Source organism: Grus americana, chromosome 4 (assembly GCF_028858705.1).
Source record: "Grus americana isolate bGruAme1 chromosome 4, bGruAme1.mat, whole genome shotgun sequence".
NCBI classification, from domain to species: Eukaryota; Metazoa; Chordata; class Aves; order Gruiformes; family Gruidae; genus Grus; species Grus americana.
The window spans coordinates 54,092,667-54,110,026 of record NC_072855.1 but is presented as its reverse complement, the minus strand read 5'-3'; the positions used below and the strand labels follow the sequence as shown (position 1 = coordinate 54,110,026).

Here is a 17,360-nt window from a genome sequence, read left to right as displayed (position 1 = left end):
ACGAACTGCATTTACCTCAGCGCTGACAGATGCGGCCCCTAACACCCACCCCGTCGGCAGACTTCCCCCGCCGGGGCTGCCCTGAACGACCGTTTTAACGGCCACCCTGAGGCCCGCCGGCCCCGTTACGTAACCGAAGCGGCAGCTGCCAGGCCACCCCCCGCCCTCGCCGCCGCAGACAAAGGCCGGCGGGCGCAGCCCCCCTGCCATCACCCCCCATGGGAGCCACTTCACGGCCGCCTCTTTCACCAGCCGCCGAGCCGCGCACCCCGCCGCTGGGGCACGCCGCGGAGGGAGGGGGAGAGCGAGGTAGAGGAGGGGGCGCCGCCGAGCCGCACCGCCCCCGGGCGCATCGAGCCGGATTGGGGGGTCTCGACGCCAATCACATCGCCGGGGCGACCAGTGGCGCGCCTTTCTCCGCCCTCCCACGGGGCGGACGTTGCCGCTTGTAGGGGCGGGGGAGGGAGGCAGGCAGCGTTGTGCGAGAGGGCTCGGGGCACCTCGCGGCTCAGGGAGAGCGGAGGTGCGCCGGGCTGTGGCGGCGGCGACGAGCCCCGCGCCTCTGCCCGGGCGCTTCCTTCCCCGGCAGTCGCCCTTCTCCTTCTCTCTTTCTCCCCCCTCCTCCCGCTGCGAGTAGCCGGGGCCTCCTCCATGCGGGAGAAGAGGAGGAGGAGGTGGAAGCTGCTCGCCGGCCATCCCCGGCGCCCGGCAAGTCGGAGCTGACCCGCCGCCGCGCCGCTCCTGCCGCATCTCCCCACGGCGCGCAGTCGGCGCTGAGCCCTGCCCGTCGCGACGTCCCCAGCCCCTTTTCCTTCTATTTCTCTCCTCCCCCCCCCCCTTTTTTTTTCATTTTCCCCCCCTTTGGTTCTCATCCTGGCTGCGAGCAAAGTGTCTTCATGAGCGCAGAGGATGTCCGGGAAGCACTACAAGGGGCCTGAAGTCAGTTGTTGCATCAAATATTTCATCTTCGGCTTCAATGTCATTTTCTGGGTAAGTGGGCCGGTTGCACGGCGCTTCGTGTCTTCCTCTGCCACCTTCTCCTCCCCTGCTGCTCCCGGGCTGGGCACGGCCAGAAATCAAAACTGAGGGACGTGTAATAGCGGAGCCTGGGGTCGTGCGTGACAGATGGGCGCGAGGCCGGCGGTTGGGGGTTTGAATGGGGCTTTTAGGGGGCGCGAGGCGTGGATGGGGGTGGTGGGGCGCGCCAGGCTGGGGTGCCGCCGTCTCAGCCTTCCCCCCCCTACGGCCGGCTCCGGGTAGCCCTTCCCCGGGCAAGTTTGCCTGCTGCATTCCTGCACCTTAGGAGGCTGCTGATTCCTCTTCCCTTCCGGCCCTCCTAATTGCTTTTGTTGTGAGTGCGAAGAGGGTTCTGGCTTCTTTTTCCCCTCGCCTTTTTGCCCCCCTTTTTTCCTCCTCCTTCCTTCCTTCCTTCCTTCCTTCCTTCCTTCCCCCTCGTCTGCTTTGTGGTGGAGAAGGGAGCAGCTAGACACCCAGGCCTGGAGAACGAATTGATCTGCATGTTTTCGTGCTGATATCCCTGTTAAATAAAAATAATTAAAAAAAATGAATTACAGCTCAAGTTCTCTGAACAGTGCTGTTTAAGGCAATGATTACACAATGATGAGGTTGTGTAGGACACGGATTTATTATGATTAGCTATTACCACGTAGTAGTAGTAGCAGCAGCAGCAATAATAGGATGGAGGAGGGAGGAAATGGTATTCCCACCCATCCCTGAAGTGCAATCCCATGGGAGGCTTGGTTGGGCATTTGCAGGGATTCCTGGCTCTGCTGCTTGATCTCCTGACTGTACAGTATCTTGTTGCACCATTCTAGCACTGACTGTAGAGTAGACAGAACTGTATAGTGAAATGTAACCTGCATATAGTAGTATTTCTAGCATCTTCTCAGTGTGTTGGATTTGAAAGAGAAGCAGCTGGTTTTGGATGTATATGTCAAATTTCATAACCACGGAGGGAGAGGGTGAGCGTTCTCACACACACATAAATGATGAGGTTTTATCACTGCATGGAATGCTGAAGTTGGGTGAAGGCTCTTAGATATACAGTTCCCCTCTTCTAATGAAGTGTTCCATTTAGCAATGAGAAATATGCACAAACCCGGGTAGGGTTGACTGTGTTTTTGAGGGGCTTTGAAGGCAAGTTGAACACACATCTGGTATAGTGGCCTCTTTGGACTAGAAAAGTGAATTGAGGGGGGGAGAACCACCTTGAAATTTTATGGATGAAGGTGGAGAAGAATAGAGGAGAGAAACCTTCCAACCAGTACTGTGCTTGTCACCTTGGTGAGAATAGAGGAGGGTGGTTTCGTGGCTAGCAGGTATTCATAGCTAACCCCGTGTCTGTGTTCCTGGAAAGTAAAGATGCCTGACGAGGATGTTTTGGAAGGATGGGGGTTTTGATTAATTCCGCTTTCATGGTGAAATACCTTTCCTTAATCAAGAAAGTAAGCTGTTAGAGTGAAGTTGACTGTGGTTTTATGTCAATGTTTACTTGGCCTAAGACCGACCTGTGGAGATGAGTGGTTGCAAGCTTTGTAGTATTCTGACCCTACAGTAGCTGTTTTTATTGTACTATTCACTCAGTTTTTAGTGGCTGAGTTTGCCATGATTCTTTTCACTTGTCTGTTTTTTCATTTTGATTCCCCTGGGCATTTGCGGCTGCGAACACAGACGTTTTTCAGTAGGGAACGTAGTAGTGTGAGGAACACTCGTGTACCGTGTCCATAGACTGAAAGAGGGAGATTATGGTGAAATATACATAAGCGTGTTATCTTGCTCCCTCAGGCACTGTCAGTCTATAAGAGGCTATATAAGATGCTAATAGTCTCATTTGTGTCCTTGGCCAAACTTCTTGAAATGCACAGAGACAAAGCACTTTATAAGAGTTTAGTAATTTCTTCAGAATATTGTAATCTCTTTATGAGGACGCCTGCATTTATTACCATGTCTCTCATGATTTGGAGTGAAAACATAGGCAGTTATTCTTGTAGAAGATATTTTAATGTTGCTTTTACTGAATTAATAGCAACCTTTTCAATAGTCTATCACGAAACTGGGCAAGAAAAGTTGTAAATGAAAACTGCAAGTTCGGTTGGCTGTTCACAGAAAGTGATAATCAAAAATAGCCACTAATGTAGTCATTGTAAATAGATTGAAATGATGAAGAGGTCATCGTATTAACCTCATGACACTCTCCAGGGATCTTGCAAACATGGAGATATGTAGAACACCTTTGTTAAAACCTCTACCTGAGCATTATTATATAGTGGTTTTAACACAACCTTTTAAAATTTTAATGTAAACAAATGGGAAAATACTCTCTATTCTGCATCATAAAACAATGGACTAAAAAAAAAGATAATTGAGTTGGAAGAGTAATGGTTTTGACAAGAAAATTGTCAGTGCCTTGAACAGAGGAATATTATAGATCTGCTGAAATTATGTGGGGAATGATTATACATGCTCCTTAAACTGAAGATATTACAAAAAATCAGAGGCTTTATATGCCACAGAATATGGGCAAAATAAATTATCAGACCTTTTCTTCAATCTTTTGTTTTTGTGCTGGTCTGTTATTTCTTTCCTTTAAAAACACCAATTGAATTATTAGAATAATGAATATGGGAAAGTTGCACTCTTATGCTGTATATGTAGTTGTAACTAAAGGTGAAAGTATGTTCCTTAGGAGATAGTTCTCGGTCTTGCACCACCCCAGATAACGTATTCTTGTCTGACTTTGTTTCATACTGTTGTAGAAGACAGTGTTATCAGCTGAGTCTATATATAATTAATGTTTTAGGTATATTTGCAAGCTTAATTTTTTTGGAAATTCAGTATTAAAGTTGGTACATATGCTGGAAGTGTTTGTTTAGAAAAATGTATTTTATGAGATTACTATGCTGCTGTGGAAAAGGAAAGTTTGTTTGGCAGTTGCCAAAGTAAGACTTTGGAACTGAGACCAAATAGGCACAAATACACTTAAATCGAAAGTTAGAACTCAAGATTATGCTTCCTTTTCCATTGCTCAGCTGCCATTCTTCTGCTGGTTGTTCATTAGGGTACACACCTGGGCTTTAACTTTAGTAGCATAATGCCTGTGTGAAAGCACCATGTTACGTTTGCTATCTTTCTGGGCTGGTGCAATAGACAGTGCTTTTTTTATGAGCCTTTATGTCTTTATCTAGGAAAACCATAATGTAATCTGATTTAGATGAGAGCTGCAGCCATAATATAAGGTAACAGAAAACATTTTTCTGTAGTTAAAGAAAGCAAACAAACAATGCTGCCTCCCCCCTCCACCCCCCCCTTAGACTTCCATGTAGAATGATGTCAAAGGTGCAATGCAAAAAGTAAAAGTAGGACACTCTGCTTCCAAACAGGCAAGAACTGTTTTCCCTTCTTTCTCCTTATACTTTTACAAGACAGTTTTAAGCTGATGTTTTGTTCCAAGAACTGTTTTAAATTGCTCTCTGGGCTTTATTATGCTTGATGGAAACAGTGGATATGAACTATTGTTTAACTCTGAATTTCATTGATTTCACTGACCCTAGCCTGATCGGAAAGATGTATAAAAAGCAATGACACCTTGGAAACCTTTGCTTTATCTGATGATTCACTGTAAGTTGTGAGATATGCTGCAATTATGATACATCAACATATTACAAGTCATAATTTGTGTTTTAATTTGCTTGGCATCTGCTGGTTTTGATGGCAACCATATGGGAATCTAAATAGTCTTCTGAATTACAGGAAGATAGCAGAAAGAAAACTGAATAAGGTTATGTAAGTGTGTTATGGGAAAAGTGTTGGAAAAGTGCACTGACCTTTAAGGGACCACAAATAGATTGTTTATTAAATTTTGTACATTGTTGATAGTTTGTTTTCAAAGGGGCAGAAGATCATTTTCTGATGTCAGCTGGTTTTCAGATATCCACAAGGAAGTTTTGGTTATGTAATTTTCCCTTGCCACAGTGGTGTAAAAAAAAAAAAAAAATCAATGTGAAGCTTGTTCCATGCAGTTGTCAAATGCATTCTGTAGCATTTGATCTTTAAAAAATTGCATTGGGAATGCGCCCTTGCAGCGGAAGTGGAAGCATTCTGTTCACTCCCCCCCCCCCCTTTATGATCAAATGATATAATTTTTTTTTTTTTTTAATTTCTTAATAGCACAGATAACTTAGCATTTCACAAATGGTCTTGCCAGAAACAGAACAATGCTTGCTTTGGGAAACACTCAACTGTTCTGTAACAGTGAAAGGTGGTGATGTACATATTGATGAAATAGATGCATTGTTGTGAGCTTGGAATTCCTGAATTCCTCAGTATCTCTTTCAGCAGATGTAGCCCCAGTCTTTTAAATGAATATAAAAATATAGTAACTGTTTGCTTCAGATTTGTAGAGGTCATTCTTGGAATAAAAAATTTCCTTGCCCTGCCTTCCCTTGTAACTTTGTGGCAGGCTGTATCATTAGTTAGACAAAAAGCAATAGATGAGGAGCATGGATGAAGCTGTTTCATTTCTCCTAAGTAAGGACAAAGTAAGTAAGTATTTGTTTTGAAAAACTAGGTGTTTGTAAATATGTTATTGTTTTAAGCTATTTGATATTTCTAGTTTAGAAAAGGTTGAAGAAGCATAAGGGCACAAGAACTAGAAAAAACTAATTGTGATTAGTTGTGCGACTTCTTACGGTTTGATGTCAACATACTTCAAGTGAATGTTATTGGAACTATCAAATGCAGCTTACATACTTTTCTTCTGTGTTAAAAATGAATTCGGTAAATGTATTTACCAGTGTCCCACCTTGACTGAATTGTCATAGTAAGTTTTACCTGCAAGTGAAACACTTTATGAATATTTGTATGTGCAAAACCAAGTTGTTATTGATCCTAGTCCCGTCCCCCTTGTTGCATGTTGATAATGTTTTCTTAACAAATGCATGTTGTGTAACATTGAATTTGAAGGTGCACATGCCACTTTATCATAAAAGACTGTCTTACTGAATTAAACTCTTTGGTGTATTTATTATGTATATACATATTCAACTACAGTATATGATATAATAGGCACACAGGGAAAGCAATCATGAGCTATACTGGGGAAGAAAAGCTTTTTTTCCAAATGGGACCTCAGAAAACATGTTTTTGGGAAAAAAAAATTACTTATATCAGGTAGTGCAATAGATGTAGGGTAATTTTCAAATGGAAAATGTCAGGGAGAAGGTTGGTTTGGGATTTTTGGTTGTTTGTTTTTTGGTTTCGTGTGGAGAGTAGAAAGAATAAAAATGTAAGGAACTTCTGTCCTCTACAGTGGACAGGAGTTTGAAAGTATGTACGTAATCTGTTCTTGAAGAACGCTCTCTAAGACCTAGTTCCATAGATTACAATAATCCTGAAGTACTTCTTAGCAAACTTTAATTTATTCTTTAGTCCTTAAACTCTGTAAGATGCAATAGTTAATGATTAGTGGAGGAGAAGAAACTTGGACTTACAGTTAGTGAAACAATACTTCCTTTTCTTTGGAGCCCTATACCTACAAATAGACTTCATGCTGAAAACGCATTATAAACTGGCTTTGGCACCAGGGCTACTACAAGTTATAAATTTGGAGCAAGAAGCTGATACGTTGTTAAATGCTTAGTCTAGGTACTTCAACAGTTTATACTCCATTAACCAAGGTCACTAACCTGTGAAGATTTGCTATAAGCATTTAGAATGAAATGTTTTGCTTCCAATTAAAACTGGAGCTGAGAGAGAATATTTTTGACCCAAAGAAATCTCCTGACCTAATTCTGCTAGTTAGGGAATTCCAATCTTAAAGTATAGTGCTGTAGGATAGAATCAGCCTTCATGCTTTGCTTTGCCTAAAATATGCAGCACATTTCTCAAATGCATGGCTAGTAGCCTGTCAACAGGACTGTGATTGTTTTATTGATGTAGGCAGGAGGAAGGAGCTGAACAGCTCATGAAGTAACCCAGCTCTGTTAGTGATGACCCAGAAGTCACTGTCAGCATTAACCGTTAGAGTGCCTTCCAGCAGGATAACTTTTTAAACTCTTCTAAATATCTGACTCTTTCATTAGCTAGCCTTTCATAGTGACTTCATACTCTTGTACCAGTTTCCATCTTTTTTCTCGTTAAAAATTAGCAAATATTGTTGCAATGCAATAAAGAATTAAACCAAAAAAAGCTTGTCCATTTTTACCAATGTACTGAATTGCATTCCACTACAGTTCTACAGTGTAAAATCCAGGAAAACATAGATTATTCTTTACTGATTTGAGGCCTAATTTGTGGGTTTTTTTTTTTTTTCCATTGTACTATTGTGCGAGTTTGGAAAACATCCCAGTTTTTGTGATTGTGCTGCTGCTCCTGCTAAAAAGTATCCTCTCTTGTGGCTCACTGTGCATATAGATTTCCACTGATTTCAGCAGGACTTTGTATGGATATAAGGGTTGGTATGGGTGGATGTCACTGTTGGCACAGAGCTCTGTGTAGCTGCTTCTGTAACGTACACAGAGATCTAGAGCAGTCCAGCCTTCTTCTGGCATTTAAAAATGTCGCTAACACACTGAGGCTTGCAGTTGAGGGTGCTTGATTTGGTATCAAACTCTGACTCAGTGTGATCTCATATAACCTCCAGATGGCCTGACTTGTGGAGATGCTAAAAACAGTTAGATCCTACTCCTTTAGCTGTATAAAATAAATGAGGCAAATGGCAGTAGCAGTATTTATTTTAATACACATCAATGTCCACATCAGATTCTTCAGCTAATGTTTCAACTTTCCAGTCACTTTCCTCTGGACAGCATTTAGAATAAGTATTTCAGCCCACGCAGAGGATCTTATGAATGAACTGTCAATTTCCCACAGAACTGGGAAAAATCAATATGCCTCTTCCAGGCCTTGAAAATCCCTCTGCTCCTAGTGAAGGCTCCATGACATCAAATAATATTGAAAATCATTTCAAGCAAAGTTCCTGATGTGTGGTGATGGAAGACTTTTTTTCTTTTTTTGCAATGAGGCAAATACATATTATGAAAACAGTTTGTATACCTCTTTCGTACCTGTTGCCATCTGATTTTCTCAACAGCAAAACTTCTTATGGAAAAACCAAAGAATTGTAGAAACTTCTGCCTACATATGTTCTCCTTCTCCTCAATAGGCAAGTCAGATTATTTCTAAAAGTGTTTGGTGTGTCTTTGTAGTACTGTGTTCAAAGAAAGAATTAAAAGGAGAATAGATGCCTGTGAAATATTTTGGTTTCATAGATGCTTCTGTTGTTTTCCTGAATATAGTGTTAATGAGTTAAAACCTGACTATGCCTACTGTAATAGCTCCAGTAAACTACTGTTATAGGGTAATGAGTATTATATAAATGAGACTGCAAGGGTGCTTGCAATAATTCAGCCTACTGGGTGTTGCCTAGCTACATTACATGTAGCTTACATGTAATGACAGTCTGGCTTAATTTACTTTGATTTAGGGGCAAATCTTCCATGACGCACAACATTATTTTATGTCAGGACTTTCTTTCTCTATGTCAGGAGGGCAGACTTTCTCAACTGAGCTCTGGTGCCCCAAGCAAAGATGCAGCAGCACTGTGTGTGGGGTGTCACCCCTAGCAGATCTACCTGCTATCTGTCATTTTGTCAGAGCCTGCATCACAGGTTCTCCCTGTTGGACACCTTTGCTTTATGTACCCATGTGCAGGGTGCATATTTACTTTTCTGAGGCTAGGTTCTCTGTGCTTCCCTCTCACTGAATTGTATCTCTTCTGCTGTGTTCTGTTTTCCAACCAGCTGTGATTAAAAAGGAGCTTGAAGGAGGTGCCCTCTATATGCTGTAAATGGTGTATATATAAAAGGAGAGACACTGAGAAAAAAAGTTCAGAGATGGCAAAGGCTTTGTTGCTTCATGCCATGCTTCAATTAACCATGTCCCCCTGTAGAAGAACTCTCAAGTTTGTCTTTGCAATGCCGTGTGATTAGAGTGTTTCAGGCTGGAGAACACGGTTTGGAAAAGTGACAATTCAAAATATTGGGTCCTACCAGCTAATGAGGAAGAGGATTGACAAGTATCCTGGGCCACTCTTAGCTGGGAATATACGAGGATGTTCTGCTATACACAAAGCAATAGTTTTAGATTTTTTTAATTTTAATTTTTGCCACTGAAATATAAAACCTACCCTTTTCCATGTGGGTAAAAGATAGTATTTTGTAGAAGTTGTCTTCCTAACTGCCAGTTTATGTGGGTATATGTTTGAAGGGGTAAGTCTGCATTCTGCTGGTCCAACAATAATTAAATATATAATTAAAAAATAAGAGGAAAAACTTTTAAAATTAGAAGCCCTGTTTTCCCAGGAGTTATCTGAGTATGAAAAGTCAGCTTATGTGAAGGCTATAAAAATATGTATATATAAATATCAAATATGTATGATTGCAGTTAAAAAATAACTAAGGTCTTTCTCTTTCTGTGGGCATCTAGGTGGATGTGAAGTCTTGCTGCTTTCTTAATAGTCTAACTCTTGGTTTTTTTCCTCTCCAGATGACTGTTTCTGTAGCAGGGCCACTTCCTGCTTTGGTTATGGCAGTGGTTTTGTGACTAGTTTTGGTGTGCTGCCTTGCAAATTCTAGTGTCAAAATGAGAGCAGGGGACTGCAAATGGCTGAGGGTGGCACAAGGCTGTAGAACCGAATATGTTAGTACAGCTTCAGGGGACTGATAGCAGTCAGTTACCAGATCTGACTGAGAATTCTCTCATCTGAGTCAATTTCTATTGACTTGCTGTTTGGCTGCAAGAATGAAGTGTGGGAAGATGGTAGGACCGTGTCCTGCTTTTCCTGTAGAGGTCAACTTAAAGTGATTGTACAAGCACAGCCTGTTTCAACTCTGGGTGAAGTGGTTTTGGATTGTGGAGTACACAGAGGTGTCAGACATGATGCTGTGTTAATAATTACCTCAGTCCAGTGAGGACTATTATGCAGACATATGTGCTACTTGGGATGCTCCTCCAGTGCACTTTGATCTTCTCTGTTTTAGGAAGATTTATGGTTGTTACCTGTTTTCTCCTAATTGCTCAGTGATACTGGAGAAAGAGAGCTGTGACAGTCTACCAAGTTTATTGTAACGTGAACTTCATTTGAACTGAAGTTTAAGCGCACAGCTCTACTCATGTACCTCTCTGGTTTCTTTTCCTTCCCAAAAACATTATTCCAAACACCATGCAACTCTCTGTAATAAGGTACTTAATTGGAGTGGCCTTTTGGAAACGGTGGCAAATGATCTCTCTGAAGAGAGTTTGTCTTGATTATCCATTCCCAAGTAGCATCCATTTTGATGTCTTTGTTGCAAACAAAGTTTAGTATGCATTTAATGTTGGAAATGTATTTATATTATATATATACACATACATAGTTTATATATATGTGTATATAGAATAACGCCATTTAAAAAATATTTGACTTGCTAGAGCAGAAGTTTATTGACTTACATGCTTAAAAGCAGGACTTGAAGAGACTGGAAACCCATCTAACTGCTGTAACATGGCAAGAAGGCCTTTTTGCACTGATTTTCCTCTGTTCTGCTGCTGCTGGGAGCTCTGGCATGGTCACCAGTGGTGTTCCCACTTCAGCTATGTGGAGTTGAGTGTGGTTTAAAAACATTGCTTTCTTTTTACATGTAGGCGGTCTCCTTCCTCTTACGGGATGTCCCGTTACTTTGAAGATAGGCAAAACTGCTGCCTGGGTAGTCTAAAGTTTTCTAGTGGCATCTGAATCAATGTTTTATTCTGCAGGATCTTCTCCATGCAACTGGTATGTTTGACTCGGGAACACAAGCCAGTTACATTTTTACCTGTTTTTGTCTTCTGTTGGAGGTACTCTCCTATGCCCCATAGATTCATGACCCTATCAGCTGTTCTGCAGAGCTGCTAACCTCTGACAGAGGCAAAAAGGCAGCTGTGGTCAACAGTAGCTTTTGCCTTCAACTTTCCCCATCCCAGAACTTTGTGTGTGGGTGGCATTTCCAGTGAACCCATGATTGGTATTTCATGTATTACTTTACATGTCATGCCTAATAAATGACAGCGATGATATACTCAACCCCACTGTGGTTTTCTTGTCAATAGCAGCTGATTACTGCCTGGATAAATTACCACGCCTCTTGTAAATACCTAATTTTTGTTGGTTTTGCCTGCCTTTCAGTTTGTGCTCCAGCTTGCAGAGGGTGTTTTCTTTGTTCCATTCTCTGTGTCTGTGCCTGTTCTTACTCCTGTCACCTGGAATTGAAAGCTCAGCTGGGTTCTGTGCTCTTAGCCCACAGGAGCCCCTGTGGTCACTGGGAAAGCCCCCCACATGGTCACTGCCATGCTCTGAAAGGGCTTTCTACAGGGGCAGTTTGCTGGCTCTGTTACTCGAGTCCAGCAACCAGTCCACAGGGAAGAAGTGAACAAAAAAAAACAACTGGATTTTTTTGGTACCATTTTATAAGGTACTTGTTCCTACTTGACAAACAACTATCTTCCATAAACATTTTCATGATTTCCATAAATACGTATTGGATGAGGTGGAATGGATGGGGCTATGCTAGAGACTGACACAGTAAGCAAAGATTTGAGGGATGTGCTGTGTCTTCTGTTTGAACCACATGGAAGGCTTGTTGCTGTTGAAGCACAGGGTCCTAGTGATGTTACTTGAGGCTGGAGTACAGGACTGAAATTCAAAGAGGCTGGTGGTTGTTGCTGCTGCTATACTGATTAGAAGCATATCATAAAGTCCTGAGTATTTTAAGCGGAGAGTTGGTGGGACTTCTTTTTTTCTATCTTTGGAGACCTATCAGAACTTCAGTGAGTACTGCTGTTTGTTTAAATCTCCTTAGTGTACTAGGACCAAATTTTCATTTACTCTAAAAGGCTAAGTTGTTCCAATTTGCAAGTGTAACCTGTCCTTGAAATGAGTGCAGATGACTTTTACAGAGCAAGGTTTAACAATTTTGGCATAGCTATGTTGTCAAAATTGTTCGTGTGAGCAGGATTAGACTCCTAGCTTGAGGAGTTCGAAGGCCTTTAAGTTGGAAGGATGGACTTTGTCTGCATTGTGGAGTAGGACTGGACTTCTGTATAAGTGGTGGCGAGAAGAGAAACCTGTAACTTTTTCACAGAAAGAGTAGAACTGTGGAATATACCACTTATAAAGCAGATGATGTTTAACTTTGAGACTGTAGTCTTCTAAAAGTGAGAAGGTGGCGATATTTTGTCTGAATAAAAACTGTCTTGTTTTATATTCCATCTCCATGTTGCCTTCTGGGTAGATATTCTTCTGCAGTTTTTGTATTCAAAGTGCCACTTTGGGAGTGCTCTTGTCATTATTTTACTCTGTTTTGTTAATGGAACTTTTAGTTTAAAAACTCTCTAGCTTGAAAAAAACAAATACAAAAAGGCAAACCAAAACAAGTACATAAAGACGTTCAGAATTCACAGAAAACAAACTGTGGATCAATTATTAAGTGCCTTCCCTCTCCCTCATCCACTTCCTGATGTAGTATTAATTTTGAATGAGCCCCCTGCGTAGCATGCCTTCATCCACTCAGGGTATAGAGCACAAAGGCTTTCAGCACTGTAAATGCTTGGGCCCTCGTTACAGGCCTCCGCATAAGAGCAGCTCCTGTTGACTTCAATAGGAATCACTTGGTGGCAGCTGCATAATTGGTTTTCAAGCAATGCTTTTTTTTTAAAAAAAAAAAAAAGGAAAAAAAGAGGAAAAGGAGGTGGGGGGTGGGAAAGCCCAAAGAGGTCCCCCAAACAAAACGCTGAAAAGACTTTCAAAACAGTTAGAGCAATTACTGTAGTTGCCTGAGCAGCTAAGAGCTGACAAAAAGGGTGATACACTAGTCTAACCAAAAAACTCTGGCAGAGGACAGTGGAGCCTATCAGGCAGTGTTTCTGCTACTTTGTGTCTCAGAGTAAGCATCCTGTCTGACCATTTTGATCCTTTAAATGGAAACTTCCTCTCAACAATAGGAGCTATATGTGACTCTGATACTTGTAACATTGAGAGAATTTAGCTGTTGAAGCACGGGGAGTTCATCCACAGCTGATAATTGTTACTGTGCTCTCTAGTTGTCGAATAGCGGTGTGCTTGTATGAAATAGCTTCACATGTGCTGAAGTATCACTTAACAGTGGTTTCTGCAGGCTGTGTGCCTTGCCACCAGTTGAGGCAGCAAGCTGGTCACCACTGCCATTTTTTGTAACTAGCAATGCATGGCACTGTATTGAGTACTGAGTCCTGCTTTTGCCAGGCACGTACATAATAGCAGCAACTTTTGATAAATCTGTGTCTGATGGAGCTACTAATGCTCATCTGTTAAGTACCACTACTTATGTGGTCTACCGTTAGCCACATAAGAAATCACCACATTTTATTAATGGCTTCTGAACTTTAACAACATCTTAGGCTAAAGATAAGGACTTCTGCATGAAATGTGTGCCATTACTGCTAATGGTGTCTTATCGAGTAAGCTAGCGTTGTGGCAGATAAAAGAATTTCTGTAAACAAAGCATGAAAGAAGCTATGTATATAAATCAAGCCTGAAAATCAGTTTATAGCTGAATGGAAGCTGAACATCTTGGACTAGTTTTGTTTATGCTTTGGTGATTGATAGAGAAAAGGTAAAAACAGTCTGTCTAAATACAGAACTTGATGAATACTGCATTTATTTTCTACTGTTAGATTGTTCCAGCAGTTTGTGGTAATGCAATATGAGTAGATAGTTATAGTCTGTGCTAATAGCAATGGTTTTAATACTATTAGAAGTAAACAGCAAAAAACACCTTTCCTTTTGCCTTTAAGGAAGGCTTTAAAGAAATGTAAAACTGATTCTTATTGATGGCTTAAAAAAAAAGAAGCAAGATTAACATTCCCTGCTTTTAGACTCATCATACCACCAAGAGAGATGAAGGACTTCTTTGAGCTATTGCACTGAATCCTTAATCTGCTAGATTGTCATGTACCTTCAAATGCAACATTAACCTGCAGAGCCAAAAATTGCTCCAAGATTCTGGAGGAGATGTGCTGAGCTTTGCTTTTAGACTAGATTCAGTGCAAGGGAGTTTCCTAAGGGAAAGAATTCTGCTCTTTTCTTCTCTAGTGTGTGAAGAAACAAATATCAATGCAACTGCAAGTCTATTAAACAACTTGAAGATAAGTTTTAATGACAAGGGATTGAAAAAAAAAGTTTCTTTGAAGACTGTGTAGTCTTGATTTCTGTTAACTTTGTGCACATTGACAACATTTACATACCTAGAACACTTTTTTTTTTAAATATTAAGGGGCTGTGTTCTGTATGGTGTGAAAGATGTGATAAAAGGCATTTTTTTGAATATTCTTTATTTTCCAGCTGGCGTGCTATACAATTCAAAGGTAGTTTGGAGGTTTGATGGTTTTGCATAAGAGGGCATTTAAAGATGGTGACTTTGCCAGCAAAACCAGCTTAAAACAGTTTGTGTGCCAGTGTGCAGCATAAGATGTGGATTCATAAACCAACCGAGGCGCTGGTAAAGAGTGACATGGGAGGAAATGACTCCACTCAGGTGAGGATGTGACTGGGGGAACTCAGTAGACCATTTTGCACTGAAACTCTTAACTGGTTCAGCTACCTTGAGTTAAAGCTGTGTAGTTTTTTGTGAGTGCTGTCCATGTTAAACATCAACCCTGCAATTTAATATTTCACATAATTGGCCATTTCTATGTACAGACTAAATCTGAAACCAACACTGTACACTGATGAATGTATTGTCCCTTGGAAATATTTAATCTTAATTAGCTCTTAAGTCTGTGGATGTATTGTTGTTTCCCTATTGTTTTCAAGGTCCAATACCTTTGATCAACCCCAGGATGAGTTAGGAAAGCCTAAGTAGTGAAAGGTATGCTGAAATTTGTAGACCTACAGTTACTACAGAAGTTATGGAAACTAAACTACTAATACAGATAAAGATGTCTGGTATGACCCAGTATGAGTTTGCCTGGAAGGGTATTTCTACTGTACTTTACTGAAGAGTGGTAAAGCACACTCTTTTCTTTCTCCCTTGAGTTTTGGGGTGAATGTGTAAGTGTGTCTAATGAAAATTCCTCTTTCTGACTTAACCTGAGATAATGCCAGCAGTTTGGACTTTGTGGTCTCTATAAACTGTTATGAAATCTCAAAATGAGTTATCAGTATTCAGAATGAGAATAGGGTGTGGTTATGAAATTGTCTGTGAGATGTTCATAACAAACTATAATAATTGGTAAAGAAATTGGGAGCAAAAGGAGTAATACTCAAATTTCAAAGTGAGTATTGGAAGTAAGTTTGTGAGCTTTATTAAAGGTGGCTCTGAAACTTTCAAGAAATTGTTACTTTAATAAGAATATATAGAAGAATTAAAACATTCATTTAAATTCAGATATAGTTAAACTAATAAATCAATGTTTTGCCTTTTAATAAGAGGCATTTTGCATTTAAAATAGAAGGGAGCATTCTTGGATTTGGATACATTGAAAGAATAAAAACTTGCATGGGCTGGACAGAAAGTTGTTTTGAAGCTTTTATGGATGGTGTGCTGTGAGGCGTTCTAGTCAAGCTCCCCTTCTTCTCTCCCTGACATCTAACATTACATTTGGGCTGAATCATTTCCTGATACAGAAACAAACTAAAATAAGGTGGCACTGTCAACGCAGTTGTACCAGTGATCACACCGGACCAGACAAAAGGTCTGTTTAAGGTAAATATCCTTAGAACAGTGGCCAATGGTAGACAGCTGGTGAAAAGTGTAAGAACGAGGCAGGTAGATAGTGATAATTCTTAGGGAATATGGTCTGAATCCTCAGCCTTTCAGAGCCAGAATTAGGATCTTTGTACGTAGTATCCCTAGATGGATTTTTCTTTGTGAATTTGTCTGGTTGGTCCTTGAATCTCTAACTTTCTGAAGTACATGACATCCAGTTGTTAATTGTACCTTTTCCCTATTGGTTTTGGCTTACTTTTCAGAGAGGCGGAGTTCCAACAGGCATGTAATAAAGCATTTTACAGGTTGGAGTCAATTAACTTTCATGTTCACCTGCTTAGCTCCTGTGAAACCACAATGAATCCTGCATCTGAAGAATGTAGTTTGAAACACCTTTTCTCTGCTCCCCGCCATACCCTGCCCCTGTCTTTTCCAGACAATACTATTAAGAAATGATTTTTGGATCCCTTCCTTTTCAGTAGTTCAGATGGTTGAATTACAAATGTTGGAGGCGTGTAAAGTTAAGTAAGTGTACCAGTCCAAGGCAACTACAGCTGGATGTCACAGACAAAAAAAGCTTGCTGCTGTGAAAAGAAGCTCTAAGTTTCCAGATGGTGACCTAGTTGGATCTTTTACACAGCTCTTCCAATTATAATGAATTAACCATTTTCAGCCTGGGCCATGTTTGACAGCAGGGTATGTAGTTGGCAGTTTTTATGTAGGATTGCAATTGCCTGCAGTTCTGTCTTTTTTTCATCCTCTCTTCTCCTTGCCTCCCAAAAGGAAGAAACAAGCAAGCCTACACCCCCAAAATTCTTATTTAATTCTGCCATTGGCTACAGTGGATCTTTATTCAGTAATAAAGTAGTATACAAGGGATGAGAGTTTTTGATGGGCAGGTGAATCTGAAGGGTGTTCTCAGGCAGGCACCAGACTATTCCTTCCTCTGATTACTGTTTTGGAAGATTCTAGTAGTTAGGTTTAACATAAAAGATCAAATGTAGCACTTATCCATTATTTTGGAAGGAAAGGTAGAAAGTTCCTTGCTCATCTGGGCCGTGCGAAGGTCCATAATCAAATCTGTGGCTTTTGGGTAGTGCTGCTTGCTGCCTAGACTATCTCTGAAACAGAGACCAGTGTTGTGCTAAAAGTATGATCTTGAGTGGTTGCATAAGGTAAGTCAGTGGTCAGATAGTACAGTGGAGTCATCAGTGCTGTATAAGCACGACATCCCTATATCCCTAAGGTTGTATTGTAGCCCAAGCAAATTCTTTAATCAAGACAAATTTGTAGAAGTCATCTTACATTCTACCGCAGCATTCGACATCTGATAAATAAAATGTGAGACTTCTCTTGTTTACTTGCATAATAGTCATGGGAAGGGAGGAAGAATGTAAGTGGCATGGATGACTACCACTGTTTACTGGCTGACAAAGAGAAGATGAGATAAGCAAGATGGCAAGATAACCTGATGATATGATTCTGGCACTCAGATGCTTTAAAACTAGCTGACTATGCAGAGGCAGAAGGCATGCTACAGATTTAAGCTAGTTTACCAGGCTTGGGGGGGAAAAAAATAAA

At 40.9% G+C, this 17,360-nt stretch overlaps 1 protein-coding gene across 3 annotated transcripts in view; it reads left to right on the top strand.

Moving 5' to 3' along the window:
* Positions 1–17,360, top strand: part of TSPAN5 (tetraspanin 5) — a 105,524-nt gene that overhangs the window by 16,563 nt on the left and 71,601 nt on the right. The window contains exon 1 of one of the 3 annotated variants that reach the window (XM_054823199.1): positions 438–990. The exons of the other annotated variants lie outside the window; for them this stretch is intronic. Within the exon in view, the coding sequence (XP_054679174.1) occupies positions 910–990 (81 nt within the window). The 5' untranslated portion in view covers positions 438–909. Of the gene's footprint in view, positions 1–437; positions 991–17,360 lie in introns of those variants that run through there. 3 annotated transcript variants of the gene reach the window in all.